Consider the following 17,213-nt stretch of genomic DNA (forward strand, 5'->3'; position numbering starts at 1 on the left):
GCTAGACTTTTTCGTTGTCTGTCATTTTGACTGACAGTGTCATAAAAATCCGGTCATAATCTATTTTTACCCGTCACATTTTAAAAATGATAATAATGACATATTCAATAGTATTTAGTTTTCATTCATTTTTAACTAATATTCTGTCCGAACAAGTTTAACAAGAGGCAAACAGACAGCTGAGTGCACCAATCAGCGACGGGCAGACATGCCGTTAGCAAAGCGACGAGGGCTTGCGCACGGAAGTAAACATACGAGGAGAACGGAGTTTATTCAACATGGCTAGCACGAGACAGACTGTTGTCAATGACTCGTGTCGATGTGTTTTAGCTCATTTAAAACTGAATTTACCACGGATTGGAACATATTCTCGGCTTTCCCGTTCGCCATCCGTGTTGTTGTAGAGACGACTTTCGGCGCGCAAGAGTGACGTTGCTCGTGAAGAACACGTCACGCAAATAAATCTGATTTGTCGATTGATTTTGTACCTACTCGAGAGGCTGTGTCCCAGACTTTTCTCTCAGTGTTTGAAAAATACAGGGAGAACAGTCTGGCCGTGCCAGGCAAACACTCAGTTGCCTTGACATTTTTCCGAGTAAGGCCAACGACGTCATGCATCAAGAGAGACAATAGCTAATGGCGTATCGCACGCAGGCTATTTTTAGACCATGACGTCGCATCGTAAAGCGGAAGTAAAGCTGAAGTGGGACATTATAGACCCGCCCTCGCATAGACCCAACGTAAAAAGTGCTACTTTTCGCCGGTAATCTTTCAAAAACGAACATGACGATCACGCATTGCTTTTTTGGAACTTGTAGAAACGACTCTAGACATTACGACCATGAAGGATGTTTTCTTCATACGTTCCCGGAAACCAAAAACTCGGGAGGAAAAAATGTGAAAACCAAATCAACTTGCACGGACTTTAACACCAGCTCGGCGAATCCATTCACGTTTCATATGCAGTAAACATTATGTTGGGTTGGCATGGTCTTTCAGAGGACAAAGAGGTAAGCCATTTTTATATTCTTACTTTATTTTTTTAGCGTAACGTTGTGCCGTACTGCTTCTGTCTGACAATGAATGACCTGAAAAAAATTACAATGGTATCTGACTGCCACTGTTACCGTTTCTGTTATACATATATAAAAAAACAACTTTAGTAAGGGGGAAGTGTAAATAAATTATAGGATTAAGATGTGCTATCAATGAAAAAATTAAAAGTGTTCGTTGGCTGTCACTGAGTAGCATTTGCAATCGCTACACAAAGCTAACTAAATTACCCCCAAGAACGGTAAGAGACGTAGGACTACCAGAGGATATATAAGAAAGACAGGGCTGATGGTAAAGGATAGCTTGTTGAAACCGGAGAATGTCATTGTCAGTCGCGTCGATAAAAAAAAAAAGCTAAAGCTATGCTTAGGTCGGCTCGTTTTTTTCGTCTTTTTCAGCCTTCGACACTAAAGCCATCTCTTTAACTGAACATTTTTATGTTCTTCCACAGTGCCAGTGAATCTGGCACCAGGCACATCATTTTCGGAGAGAATTGGTAGGTTTAGCGCTGTAAGCATCTCCTTCGTACATCGATTTCCATTCATTTCCTATTAGGGACAAACGGTGGCTTGTCCTAGCTTTGTCCCAGCTTAGCAACAGTAGCTAATGCCATGAATATTAATGAGCGGAAGTGACGTGTTGCTTGCGGTACGCCATTAATATGCTCACTCGCCACCCTGTGGTCTGGGGTGTGAATTGCAACCTGTCAAAATGACGGATGGACTTCAGTTTTTTTCCGTCACCGTTTTCAAAAACCGGTCAACAACGGAAAATATTCGGTTAACGCGACCCCTGGTCTTAAGACAAATGTTTATTTATTTATTTTTTTTTATCCCTAAGAGATGATTAACAAGTTTCTATTTATTTTGTATGTTAATATAATTGAATTTATGTTCAAATAATGCAATTTAAATTTACTCTTAAAATCTGGACGTTTTTTCTGGAAGTTTTCAAAATGTTTCTTTTGTAGTTTTAGAAAACAAAGGTTGGAATATAACATGGTAGGCTGAACCTATACACATTAAAGTTAGTATAAATCAATACAGATTTATTTTCCATTGATCATTATGAATGTTCCGTCCCCAGCAAAAAGTGTACATGCAGGTTATGCCGTTATATCGTCCCTACCAATGTTGGGACCAAACCTACGCCCTTGACTTGGGGTGAGTTTATGTGATTATTTTCGATGATGTACGGACGCTAACTGAACTGATACATGCTAATCGTTTGTGTGGATTGTTATTGCTTTATCAGCAGTGAGTAATAAACACAAATTTGAATTGATGTTATTGAAGATGAAATGGATTTAATTTGATTTTTATTTTATTTTCATTCTGTAAGTGTTGATGTCATGAGCAGCTGAATAAAGTCAGCAAAGCACACGGACCTCTGACATCATAATTTCGGAGCTCAGCTCGCTGTCTAGGACAGTACCATGACGTATAATATATGTTTTTGGATAATTATTTAGAAATTTAGGGGGTATTTAAAGGGTTAGTTACGATTTATGTGGAAATTTGGGTTACGTCGCCAGTGTAGGAACGGAACTCGTTCAAAACCCAGGGACTCCCTGTATATGTATTTATTAATAATTATTACTTTAATAATATTATAATGAAATTGCATTCATTAGAAGTCCATTTTTTTCTTCTGCCTTTCCTTTTGTAACACTGGCCTAGGGGTAAGATCATCACTAGAACAATGAACACACAAGACAGCTCAAAGACAAGGCTATACAGTGAAATCTATGTTTCGTTCGGAATTACTTTCACCAGGGATAAGATAAAACCTGCTCAATTATGTTTCACATTCAATCAAATGTTACACTGAGTAAGTATAAATACTGAGAAATGACATTTTAATTAAATATATTGTACAGAAAGCAATTTTAGAACATTTTTAGTTTGTGGTGATGGATAATCACCCAAACAGTATACAGTATACGGTTATACTGCATATCGACCGTTCTTGAAAAAAGTCCCCATGTCGAGCCGATACAGAGTATCGGCCGACCGAGAGTTGTATTTCGGCGCAAGTACGTACGGTCCATCCCCCTGCGTCGGTGCTCATGTCGCAATAAACCATGAAGCCGGCGGGCTCGTGGACAGGAAAGATGGAGTAGACGCCGTCTCGGGAATTTCCCCCTGACAGGACCTCGCTGCAGTCTCTCGGCACTGGAGCTGGAGGGATTCCGTAAACAGTTGGTCGACGACGGTCGCTATTGCTAACGTTGTTTGCTTCCGCAATGGCTCTACCTTTGCGTTTGTCTAGGTGCAGTCTGCCGAGGCTTTCGGTGTCCCTCCGAAGGCCGGACAAGGAATCGGTCAACGCCGAGCTGAGCTTGAGGACCACTGCGTGCTCGTCGGACAACACCTGCGCATAAAATTTCAGATCCATTTCCTATTCATTTTCAATGGTAAAAACATTGAAATGTTCAGATTTTTAAAATGTGTCTCGTCTGACATTTGTCATCCCCTTCATAATTTATCCATCCATCCATCCATCCATCCATCCATCCATCCATCCATCCATCCATCCATCCATCCATCCATCCATCCATCCATCCATCCATCCATCCATCCATCTTCCGCTTGCTCCGGGGTCGGGTCGCGGGGGCAACAGCCTTAAAGGGGAAACCCAGACTTCCCTCTCCCTAGCCACTTCAACCAGCTCCTCCGGCGGGATCCCAAGGCGTTCCCAGGCCAGCCAAGAGACATAGTCTCTCCAGTGTGTCCTGGGTAGTCCCTTGGCCTCCCGCCGGTGGGACATGCCCGTAAACCTCTCCGGGGAGGCGTCCAGGAGGCATCCGAACCAGATGCCCGCTGGCTCCTCTCAATGCAGAGGAGTAGCGGCTCGACCCCGAGTCCCTTCCAGATGACCGAGCTTCTCACCCTATCTCTAAGGGAGAGACTGCGGAGGAAGCTCTTTTCGGCCGCTTCATCAACCCTTCAAAAAATTGTGGTGCACAAAACTTGTATACACTTTTTGCCAAAATGTACAGCCCCACCAAAATCTGGCAAAAAGTCCTCTATTTATTTCCAACGGTCTGATTCATTCAAAAAATGAACCTATATCAACAGGAAGTAACCTGAAAAATTGTCACCCGTCCCTTCCGGTCAAAATGCATTGGATGTCTAGCGCCGCCAATGGGTTAACAACAAGTGAACATAAATTGACAGGAAGTGACCCAAGTTGTAGAGGAAGTCACCCCGGAATGCCTCAAAATAATCAAATATGCCCCAAAACCAACAGAAAGTGACCTGAAATCAATTGGAAGTGACCTAAAAATGCCCCGAAATTAAAAGGAAGTGGCTGAAATATGACAGAAAGTGACCCAAAATGAACATGCACAAAGTGAAAAAAATCAACAGGAGGTGACTCGTAAACGGCCCAAAATGAATAGGAAGTGTATCTTCTCGTTAGTTTAAAAATGAAAAATGTCTTTCACCTGAGCAATTCGGTTCTGTTGGTTCTTTAGGTGTTCCAGTCTCTGTTCCAGAACAGCTTGTCCGTTCTTGAGGGCATGCGTCTCACGTCGGAGGTGTCCTGCCGCGGCGTCCTCGGTCAGCGCGCGCACATGGGCCATTTCCTGCCGGTCTTCGCTGTTGTGCGAGCTCAGCGCTCGCGCCAGCGAGCTCTGAAGTGCCTCCCAGCGCTCAAGGTGGAAAGTGGGGTCCGGACAGTTGGGGTCAAGGAAGATGCTGATGCCGTCGCCTTCACCCGCCTGCGACACCGTCACCAAGGCACCTGACTCTTTGGGATTGGTGGAGATGACAGGAGATGTCCGGGACGCTCTGAAAAAAAAAATTCTAAATCGATCTTGTCCTACATTTTAAGGCGGGGGGCGGGGCACTTGTAAATTTAACTTTTTTGTTTAGCTTTTAATCGTGTCACTTGGTGGCTAAACAAACATTCAGAGTGGTTTTCTGAAACATTTGCCTACATTGAGGATAATAAGTATTTGAACACCCTGCGATTTTGCAAGTTCTCCCACTTAGAAATGATAGGCAGGTTTGAAATTTTCATGATAGGTGCTTGTCCACTGTGAGAGACAATCTAAAGAAAAAAAATCCAGAAATCACAGTGTATGATTTTTTAACAATTTATTTGTATTACACTGCTGCAAATAAGTATTTGAACACCTGTCTATTAGCTAGAATTGTGGGCCTCAAAGACCTGTTGGCCACCTTTAAAAAGTCCAATGAATAAGTGGAGTGGAGTTTGACTTTTTGAGTCTGACTTTTTGACCTGTTTGAGGCGGTTACCTGCATGTAAACAGCTGTCCACCCCATACAATCAGGAAAACTCCAATTCCTAACATGGGCAAGACCAAAGAACTGTCCAAAGACTCCAGAAACAGATTTGTAGACCTCTACAAGGCTGGACTGCTGAACAGGGTTACGGGGCAATTGGCAAGCAGCTTGGTGATATAAGATCCACCGTTGGAGCAATTATTAGATGATGGAAGAATCTCCCTCGGACTAGGGCTCCATGCAAGAATTTTCTCGCAGGGTCTCAATGATCCTAAGAAAGGTGAGGAATCAACCAAGAACTACACAGGTGGAGCTGGTCAATGACCTGAAAGGAGCTGGGACCACAATTTCCAAGGTTACTGTTGGTAATACACTAAGACGTCATGGTTTAAAATCATGCATGGCACGGAAGGTTTCCCTGCTTAAACCAACACATGTCCAGGCCCATTCTAAGTTCTAAGTGCCAATGACCATTTGGATGATACAGAGGAGTCATGTGGTCATATGAGATCAAAATGGAACTTCTCGTTCTTTATTCCACTCATATTGTTTGGAGGAAGAAGAGTGATGAGCACCATCCAAAGAACACTATCCCTACTGTGAAGCATGGGGGTGGTAGCATTATGCTTTGGGCTATTTTTCTGCATATGGGACCAGACGACTGCACAGTATTAAGGAGAGGATGACCAGGGCCGTGTAGCCTCCTTCCTTTAGTGAGAGCATAGAAAATGGGTTGGGACTAGTCTTCCAGCATGACAATGGTCCGAAGCAGACAGCCAGAATAACCAAGGAGTGGCTTCGTAAAATGCAGATGAAGGTTCTTAAGGGGCCTAGCCAGTGTCCAGACCTAAACCCAATAGAAAATCTTTAGAGGAAGCTCAAACTCTGTGTTCTCAGTGACAGCCCAGAAACCTGATTGATTTAGAGCAGTGTTTTTCCAACCTTTTTTGACTCACGGCACGTTTTTACATTGGAAAAAATCTCGCGGCACACCACAATCCAAAAATGTTCCAAAATTATTTTCTGTGCAATATATTTAATTATAAAATAATTTCTCAGTATGTATACTTACTCAGTGTGAAACTTGAGCCTGTTTAGATGGACACAAAGTCGATATCCTTATTCTTCAACAGCTCTCAGTCTTTCACTGTTTTTATTTATGTTTTTTTTTTTTTTAATAGCAGTTAGGCTTGAAAAAGCTCAGAATTATCAAACAGGGGCACTTGAGCAATGTCTTTAACCACATCAGGGTCGAGCATCTCGCAGACAATGGCTTTGCAGGCAGGTAGTATTAATGTCTCTGTCACGGTGTGGGATTTTTTGGATTTAGCAAAGAGGCATTGAGGGCTTTCGCATTTACCTTCGTAGTTTTTATCAAAAAAGTTGCCTGTTTCTCTGTGTGTTCACGATGGCGAACAAAATAGTCCATCGAGTAGTTTTGAAGTGACGGGTGTTTAGTTTGGAGATGACGTTTAGGAGAGCTGCTCGGATTTCTAGCCTTCAGCCATTTTGCTGTCCTTGACAATGTGTTGGAATAAAACTCGGGGAGGATTGAAGGTCGTTACATATGGATAAAATAGAAAGGACACTTTCGAGTATATCGACACATGACGAGTCTAACCAAATAATGTGCAGTAGACGTGCTGGGGTCCACACTGGCACAGCAAGATCGTTGATGGCTAGAAATCCGAGCAGTTTTTGAACGCGACAGGATCAATGCTGCGCTCATCTGCACACGACCGAGAACTTTCTACCTACTCCTTCCTACCTTCCAACTGCAACTCCGCCCGACGACGGAAAAAAAATATTGTAGTAGCCCCGAATGGAGAAATAGAAAGGGGAGGAGTCGGTGATGACTTTCCCACTTTATTGTGGCAACAATGTAAAATAGTAAACAAAATAACAGCGGCATCCGCAACATGCCACCGCTAACTGCGCTCTCACGCCGTTCTCCCTCCCTCCTTGCTTGCTTCCTGCTACGTCACCACTCTGCAGTAGTGATGTGTCGGTCGCGAACGAGCCGGTACAAAGAGCCGGCTCTTTGAAGTGAACGATGAGAGCCGGTGTAGCCTACAGAGCCGTCTCGGTTATTTTCCCTTCTTTCTCTCTCTCTCTCTGTATATATATGTGTGTGTGTGTGTATATATATATATATATATATATATATATATATATATGTATATGTATATGTATATGTATGTATGTATGTGTGTATGTGTATATATATATATATATTCATTCATTCATTCATTTTCCATGCCACTTATTCCTCACGAGGGTCGCGGAGGTGCTGGAGCCTATCCCAGCTAACTTCGGGCAGTAGGCAGGGGACACCCTGAATTGGTTGCCAGCCAATCGCAGGGCACAAGGAGACACACAACCATTCACGCACACACTCACACCTATGGACAATTTAGAGTGTTCAATCAGCCTACCATGCATGTTTTTGGGATGTGGGAGGAAACCGGAGTTCCCGGAGGAAACCCACGCAGGCACGGGGAGAACATGCAAACTCCACACAGGAAGGCCGAAGCCCGGGATTGAACCCTTGATCTCAGAACTGTGAGGCAGACGTGCTAACCACTCAGCCACCGTGCCGCATATATATATATATATGTATATATATATATATATGTATATATATATTAGGGCTGTCAAAGTTATTGCGTTAACGGGCGTTAATTAATTTTTTAAATTAATCACGTTAAAATATTTGACGCAATTAACGCAGATGTCCCGCTCAGACAGATTTAAATGACAGTGCAGTGAAACGCTTACTTGTTGTTATGGAGTTTTGCCGCCCTCTGCTGGCGCTTGGGTGAATTACCATCTCGCATATTGCCTCAAACAGATTACAATGAGGCCGTTTATGGACATTAAGAGTGAAGAGAATGCCACCGGCCGCTTGGGGGCAGCGCCGTTCCATACTCATGTTATTTCTTCTAAACGTGGGAGAACTAGTAGTTGTGAGACGTTTATGCTGTATTCACAATGCAATGCAGATTGCTATTTGTGCTCCACACATATTTCGGTAAGTTTTCTTACTTTTAGTGGTAATTATGTGTCTCTTGTTGTATTTTGGGTAAGATATGTACAGATATATGTAATACAGTAAAGGCGAGTGGACACAGGCGTTCTTAGGACTGCGCCGTTTATTGGCAACTCCTTCACAACAGACATACAGTGTATCAAATACTTGTTCTCCTCACTGTAAGTATCGTTTAGTGAAAGCACAACAAAAATAATATTCCTATCTCTCCCCAAAAAAATAATGTTCACAAAAAGAAAAGCACTTCAGTCTATAGTAATGAGGCCCTATTCTGACATAGTTTCACAACAATGCAAAATGAACTGGCATTCCATATCAAAATAGCTATGCAAAATACACGTAAAACTTAGACTTTGGTCACTCTATTTTTATTATTGTTATTTTTATTATTATTATTATATTAACTCATGATTGAAAATTTTACAAATTTTATTAAAACGAAAACATGAAGAGGGGTTTTAATATAAAATTACTATAACTTGTAACTATAACATTTATCGTTTAAGAACTACAAGTCTTTCTATCCGTGGATCACTTTAACAAGAAAGAATGTAATGCCATTTGTGGATTTATTGTTACAATAAACAAATACAGTACTTATGTACAGTATGTTGCATGTATATATCCGTCGTGTGTCTTATCTTTCCATTCCAACAATAATTTACAGAAAAATATGGCATATTTTAGAGATGGCTTGAATTGCGATTAATTGCGATTAATTACGATTAATTAATTTTTAAGCTGTAATTAACTCGATTAAAATTTTTAATTGTTTGACAGCCCTAATATCTATCTATCTATCTATCTATCTATAGAAAGGAAAGGACGACACGAACACGGTTTGTAGGCCTTCAAGATGAGCAGAAAACGCAGTAACATTTGGAGACATTTTAATTGGTTAAAGTCACATGACAATAGGGCTGAATGCCGTGTCTGCAAACTTAACCCCTTATAGCCTAATGTATCATATTTGATACACTTAGAATTTCATTAATTTGAGACTCTAATTTAGAAATTTGAATTTTTTTTTTTTTTTAAATGAAGGATGCAAGTCAACACATGCATCTGCAGGTTCCATTAGAAAAAAAATATCTGGATTTAGCTAAAAGACTGGACAAATAATTACTGAGAGAAGGAGCTGGATCAGCCCGTCCAAGTTGAAGTATTTAGATTTCTTGAATGCAAATTTAAAATAAAGCAAGGAGTAGCTTATGTTTGTTTTGTTCGCTGCTGTTGCAGTTACTACTCACAATTTTTGTTATGATGCAGCATGTTTGATTGTTGTTGGCTGAAGTTTAATCTTGTTGCTTGTTTATTTTTTGGAGCTTTTTTAATGTTCAATAAAATAAGTAAAAAACCCTTTTGTTTGCTTGATAATTGTTGCTATTTGCAGTCAGTAGAGTGCAGTATTTAGTTCACCAAGTCATTTATCAAAATATATGCTAAATTTGTCATAAATATTTAAAAGAAAAGCTAAAGTTAAAAGAGCCGTTTGAGAGCCAAAACGAGTCGGCTCTTTTCACTGAGCCGATCCAAATGAACCGGATCACCGAAAAGAGCCGAAAATCCCATCACTACTCTGCAGTCTGATGGCCCCTTCAAGGGCCCGCACAGTTACGGCCATTACAATATTTATATTTATAAATGCGACATTAGATAATTTCTCGTGGCACACCTGACGATCTCTCACAGCACACTAGTGTGCCGCGGCACACCGGTTGAAAAACACTGATCTAGCGAAGATCAGTGAGGAGCAGTGGTGCAAAATCCCTGCTGCAGTCTGTGCAAACCTGGTGAAAAGTTACAGCAAACGTTCTACTAAATATTAACATTGCTTTTCTCAAGTGTTCAAATACTTATTTGCTGCAGTATAATACAAATAAATTGTTAAAAAACCATACACTGTGATTTCTAGATTTTTTTTTTTATTGTCTCCCACAGTGGACAAGCACCTACCATGAGAATTTCAAACCCGCCCATCATTTCTGAGTAGCAGAACTAGCAAAATCGCAGGGTGTTCAAATACATATTTTCCTCACTGTATGTTCAGTGCTGTTCAAGTTACTTTTGTAAAGTAAATAGTTATAGTTACTTTTCTGAAAAAGTAACTAATGACTTTACAAATCAACAGGAAGTGATCCAATATCAACAGGAAGTGATCCAAAAATGACCCCAAATACACGCAAAAGGACCTGATATCAACACTAAGGCTAGTTTCAGACCGCAGGTCTCATGCACGAATCTATTTTTTTCGTGTTTTTCCGACTCGAGTGAGGCATTTACTTAAAGGTCTTAACTGGAGAAGTTGCATAAAAGCGGTCCATTTCAAATCCGATCTAGGTCACTTTCTTATGTCATTAAAATCTGATCAGGGACGCAATTTTCCAGAGTGTGGCTGCGGTCTGAACTGTGAAGTCTCCTAAATCGGAATTCATGCAGCAGTTACGTCAACAAAAAGCGAGGGTGTGGTTTCTTTCTAAAAAGACAAATTTAGTATCTAACAACAACTCAAGTGCTAATATACTTCTCCAAAACACAATACAAACGGACACTTAAAGGGATCCTCTATTTTTAAGACAAGCCATTCTTAAGAGATAAATGTTAGTAAGTTTATAATAATTTGATATTAAAACCCCTCTTAATGTTTTTGTTTTACAGTGGGGAGAACAAGTATTTGATACACTGCCGATTTTGCTGGTTTTCCCACTTGCAAGCCATGTAGAGGTCTGTAATTTGTATCATGTTCTCTTCAACTGTGAGGGACAGAATCTAATACAAAAATACAGAAAATCACAGTGTATAATTTTTAAATAATGAATTTGTATTTAACTGCATGAAATAAGTATTTGATACATTACCAACTAGGAAATATTTCGGCTCTTAGTTCTTTTTTAAGAACCCCTGCTGTTCTCCACTCATTACCGGAAGTAACTGCTCCTGTTTGAACTTGTTACCTGTATAAAAGACACCTGTTCACATGCTCAAACAAACAAACTCCAACCTCTCCACAATGGCCAAGACCAAAGAGCTGTGTAAGGACATCAGGGGTAAAATAATAGACCTGCACAAGGCTGGGATGGGCTACAGGAAAATAAGCAAGCAGCTTGGTGAGAAGGTAACAACTGTTGGAGCGATTATTAGAAAATGGAAGAAGTTCAAGTTGAAAGTCAATCTGCCTCGTTCTGGGGCTCCATGCAAGATCTCACCTCGTGGGGCATCACTGATCATGAGGAAGGTGAGGGATCAGCCCAGAACTACACGGCAGGACCTGGTCAATGACCTGAAGAGAGCTGGAACCACAGTCTCGAAGAAAACCATCGGAAACACATTACGCCGTCATGGATTAAAATCTTACAACGCACGCAAGGTCCCGCTGCTGAAGCCAGTGCATGTCCAGACACGTCTGAAGTTTGCCACTGACCATCTGGATGATCCAGAGGAGCAATGGGAGAAGGTCATGTGGTCGGATGAGACCAAAATTGAACTTTTTGGTCTAAACTTGGCTCGTCGTGTTTGGAGGAAAAAGAAGGATGAGTACAACCCCAAGAACACCATCCCAACCGTGAAACATGGAGGAGGAAACATACTTTTTTGGGGCTGCTTCTCTGCCAAGGGTACAGGACGACTGCACCGTATTGAGTGGAGGATGGATGGGGCTATGTATCGCCAGATCTTGGCTGACAACCTCCTTCCTTCAGTGAGAGCCCTGAAGATGGGTCGTGGCTGGGTCTTCCAGCATGACAATGACCCAAAGCACAAAGCCAAGGCAACTAAAGAGTGGCTCCGTAAGAATCATCTTGAGGTCCTGGAGTGGCCTAGCCAGTCACCAGATCTGAACCCGATAGAAAATCTATGGAGGGAGCTGAAAGTCCGTGTTGCCCGGCAGCAGCCCCGAAACCTGAAGGCTCTGGAGAAGATCTGCATGGAGGAGTGGGCCAAAATCCCTGCTGCAGTGTGTGCAAACCTTGTCAAGGACTACAGGAAACGTTTGGTATCTGTAATAGCAAACAAAGGTTTCTGTACCAAATATTAAGTTCGATTTTTGTGATGTATCAAATACTTATTTCGTGCAATTAAATGCAAATTTATTATTTAACAATCATACAACGTGATTTTCTGTTTTTTTGTATTACATTCCGTCCCTCACAGTTGAAAAGAACTTATGATACAAATTACAGACCTCTACATGCTTTGCCAGTGGGAAAACCAGCAAAATTGGCAGTGTATCAAATACTTGTTCTCCCCACTGTAATAAAGTTTGTAAAATTATTTTAAGTGATAGGTCGCTATTCTTGTTACGTCGCAGTGTGTGACGTCACCGGGCCCGTTGCTGAAATTCCAGCGTGTCACTCATTAGCTTTCCCAACATGTCGTCGGTTCTACCCTTCCTATTTGAACCAGATCTGAAAAGTGAGGAGCAGGAGAGCACTGTCGGTCGTTCAAAAGATGAGCGTCAGGGAAAAATGTGTGCAGCAAATACCTGATAAGACAAAAGTTGGGCAAAAGTCTCAATAACAACAGAGCGACAGAGCGTATGCTGTGGGGAACTCCGGTTGGGAGCGAGAGTGTATGCTGCTGGGAACTCCGGTTTTATTAGCAGATATTCAAGGTAAGCATATTGCGTTTTCAAACTTATCCCAAAATAATTATGTAGATTGTTAGCATTCAGAGCTGTCGTGTGCTTTACATACAGTACAGGCCAAAGAAAACACCTTGTGTAATCCATGTCTTGTACATTGTAACGCGTGGTAGGTAGGATATGTGTATAAAAGTACCAAAAAAGGGGAGAAGCTTCTCCCCCTTTTTGGTCCCTGTATGCACGTATCCTACCCACCACGCGTTACAACTGGCGCCCAAACATTTTTCCTGGATCCTCAGTCTGGATGCACATTCACAAAAAATAATATTTCCACCTTGACCACTCTTCATGCGGGAGCTCAGCAGTACGCAAACACGCGTTCCCTGACGAACTCCCAACATTGTTGTAAGGTCCATGTCAGAGTCATTGTCGTCACTGTAGCGTGCCATAGTGCTTTGATTATTTGGTATGATTTGGGGAAAACTCCCACGAAGAATATTCAACAAAAAAGATAGCAATAGTAATCCAAATCCGTGTTTTTTACTTACTCGAAGATCCAGGAATTAGACCGATCCCATGGCAATGTTGCAGCCGCGATCAGGCCATCGATTCCACAAAATAGACTGATCCGAAAAGCTGCTGTGGGACCGACGAATAAAAAAAATAGACAGATCCGAAACCAATATTGCAGACGCGGTGGGAACGTCGGAAAATAGACGGATCCCTTACTTGACTGAGGATCCAGGAAAAATGTTTGGGCGCCAGTTGTAACGCGTGGTGGGTAGGATACGTGCATACAGGGACCAAAAAGGGGGAGAAGCTTCCACTTATGCACATTTATTCACTAAAAATAATAATTCCACCTTGACCACTCACTTCACTCCCCTTGTTTCCATTTGACTGGAAATTGCATCCAAAAGCAGCACATCGTGGCATTTTACCTCGCGGGTTTAGGCAGCAATAAGCAATTGTTGAACACGCTACACATTTGGAAAGATCCCAATGACGTCATCACTATGAGCCCGCAAACCATGGCGCCTACTAACGGTCAAATATGTAGTAAATATTATAAAATATTGCCATTGATTTAACATTTTATGTGTTTCTAACAACATATTTTAGAACAAGAGAGCAATTGTGGTTTAATCGATCCTACATGTATTTAAGGTAGAGGATCACTTTAAGACACTGATTAGCATAATCGCTAACTCTGTGCTAAGTAGTAACGTCTTATCAGCAAAGAATACAAACAAAACAATTGGCTTCGTTGACTCACCTCTGACAGAGACAGACTGGATCTAACAACACACCCGACTCAAGACAATCTAACTCTCACATAAATATTCATTCAGCAACTAAACCTGAGTGTAGCAGTGAACTCTCTCTCTCACTGTGTTGCTTTAATCACTGGTGCACGCGCAGCATCACATTAGACACCAACAAGGACCCAAACGGAACTGCTTATAGCTGCCGGCAGAAATCGATTATAAAATTTGTTAATAACTAATTTATTAATAGATTTTAATCAATACGTTGTTGCAGCCTTAGTTCCATATATAACTTCACCCATCAAACAAAGTCATCTCCCATACCGCACCAATCAAGTTAAAAAAAAAACAAGACTATTCAACACAGTCGAAGGCCTTTTCCGCATCCAGGGAAATCACAAGACTGTTCATTTAATGCCGTTAAGACGATTAAATATTATTTAGCGATCTTCAAATGTGATGGTATGAATTACGGCCCTTAATAAAGCCAGTGTGATCCTCCTTCACTCTGACTGGTAGAGGGCCTTCTAAGCGTTTCGCCCAGAGGATCATTAAGTCCACATTCAGCATTGAGATTGGCCTATATTGCAGTGAGTATTAAGTGCAGTTCCCTTTTTTGCACCACGGCTCATGAGACAGTACACGGATAAAGACTCGAGGGAGGAGTGACAGATAGCAAAAGCGCCTTGGGTGATTGACAGGCAGAAAAAACAACTGGTGAAAAACATCAGAATGGTTCTGTATTTTTAAACGTTTTGGGTGAAATGGAAGTGAATGCCACTCGTAACGCCACTCCAAGGCAATGAGTGGCGATGTTCCCCTCTGATGTTACCGAACGAAGGAAAAGCTACAGCTTGCCTTCAGGTGACAAATTGCTGATGGACGTGTTCACGTACCTGTTGACGAAGGGCAGCGGATAGTTGTTGACGTAGAGGATGACGACCGTTGCCGTGACGACCGCGACCACGGCGACCACCAGGACCGCCCATAAAAGAAAGCTGCAGCATTTCTGGACGCAAAACTGCAGACGTTTGAGTAATTTTACATTGTATATATGTCTTCTTTTTTTTTTAATTAAAATATGTACAGCGGTGTCAAACGTGGGGTCTGCGGGGTATCTCTATGGAGGTTGATTTATGTCTTATTATTCAATCAAAAAAAGTTGCTTCAACCCAAAAAAATGTGTTTGAATGCAAAAATAAATTTCAAACTCAAAAAAATGTATTTGGAACCTATTTTTCTTTGATTTAATTTTTTTTTTTTTTAATTTAAGTCAAGTTTTTTTTGATTGAAACAACTTTTTTGATTGAGGTAATATAGTTTTGCATTTGGACCACCTTTTGGCTAGGACATTTGTGTCTTTATTATTCAATCAAAAAAATGTGTTGCTTCAAACAAAAAAATATATATTTTCAAAAAAAAATCACTTCAATCAAAAATTTTAAAAATTCAATCGTAGAAAAAAAGTTTTTGAATGTGAAAAATTATTTGAGACTCAGAAATTCGCATTTTTTTAAGTTTCAAATTTATTTTTGCATTCAAACACATTTTTTTTAATTGAAGTGACTTTTTCTTTGAATGAAAATAAATATTTTGATTGAAGCAACTTTTTTTTTGATTGAATAATGAAGACACAAATCTACCTCCATATGTCTCTGCCTGAAAGACATGTTGTTGCTTATTCATACTTAACGTATAGAATCACATTCTTTTATGTTTGACATTGGCTCATATACAATCACATTCTTTTATGTTTGACATTGGCTCAGTAATAGCTTGTGATTTATAGGATTGAGTGCATGAGTGACTTCACTAGCCCAGTCAAAATGTATTGGATGCCTAGTGCTGTCAATGGCAGCCAATGAGTGGTGACCCCAGAATATGCCAAAATTTACGGGAGGGACCCAAAGTCAACATAAAGTGACCTGTAAGTACACTACAACCAACAGGAAGTACCAATTAATAGGAAGCTGCCCATAAAAGCCCAAAAATCAACAGAAAATTATACAAAAGCAAGCGATCCCAGAATGTACCAAAATTTAAGGGAAAGTCCCAAAGTCAACAGGAAGTGACCTGTAAGTAACCGAGAACCAATAGGAAGTACCAATGAACAGGAAGCTGCCCGGAAAAGCCCCCAAATTAACAGAAAATGATCCAAAATGTATAGGAAATGACCCTGGAGTGCCCACAAATGTACAGGAAGTGACCCGAAATCAACAAGAAGTAACCTGGAAATGCCCCCAAACAACAGGAAGTGACGGATGAACAGGAAACGGCCCAAAAATGCCTCAAAATCGACAGGAAGGAACCAATTAACAGGAAGGAGTCCAGAAATGCCCTAAAATTAACAGAAAACGATCCAAATGTACAGGAAGTAGTACTGGAATGCACTTTGTTGCTGGACTTAAGTACATTTTTGTGCATCTGTACTTTACTTGAGTACAAATATGAAGTGGTACTTTTTACTTTTACAGGAGGTATCTGTACTTTTTACTCCACTACTTTTCAAATTGTCGCCTGCAGTACAGGTTACTTTTTTTTTTTTTTTTTTACTCATTGTGAATTGATTGTTTCGTTTTCATGCCTCCAACGCAATCGATAAGCCCTGTGCAACAAAACTGTAACTGAGCACAAAAAAAAAAAAAAACACGAGTACAAGCAAGATTAGGCAGGTGAACCAGATATTGACCAATAAGAACACCACACTCTTGTACAGTAGGTGGCGGTATGCACCTGGTAGTTGCTTGCAATCGGCGATTAAACAAAGTTTTGGAGTTTTTGAGCATGTTAAGCTTTTGTTTACAGTGCAGTCAATTTTATTGTTTGTTTTTTGATTCTGCACAGTTTTAAATAAAACTGAGTAGTCAATTAATTTTCTGGTTCTTTCTTTGAATATTGACTCAGATCCTTGTATGTATGTATGTATCTATGTATGTATGTACAGGTATGTATGTATGCAGTAGGCCTATACAGTCCCACTGTATGTACTGTATATATGTGTAGAAGTATAT

At 40.8% G+C, this 17,213-nt stretch overlaps 1 protein-coding gene across 3 annotated transcripts in view; it reads right to left on the reverse strand.

The window, feature by feature from the left end:
- The window catches only part of LOC130908755 (fibrinogen C domain-containing protein 1-like), a 38,534-nt gene that overhangs the window by 18,666 nt on the left and 2,655 nt on the right, over positions 1–17,213 (reverse strand). Inside the window, exons 3-6 of one of the 3 annotated variants that reach the window (XM_057824522.1) lie at positions 15,099–15,223; positions 4,502–4,847; positions 3,309–3,426; positions 3,097–3,233 (exon numbers count right to left, since the gene is read on the reverse strand). In XM_057824522.1, coding sequence (XP_057680505.1) covers positions 3,097–3,233; positions 3,309–3,426; positions 4,502–4,847; positions 15,099–15,223 — 726 coding nt within the window. Of the gene's footprint in view, positions 1–3,096; positions 3,427–4,501; positions 4,848–15,098; positions 15,224–17,213 lie in introns of all 3 variants that reach the window. The other 2 variants (XM_057824520.1, XM_057824521.1) reach the window with 2 other exon arrangements.

This window comes from Corythoichthys intestinalis, chromosome 20, assembly GCF_030265065.1.
Source record: "Corythoichthys intestinalis isolate RoL2023-P3 chromosome 20, ASM3026506v1, whole genome shotgun sequence".
Classification (NCBI taxonomy): Eukaryota; Metazoa; Chordata; class Actinopteri; order Syngnathiformes; family Syngnathidae; genus Corythoichthys; species Corythoichthys intestinalis.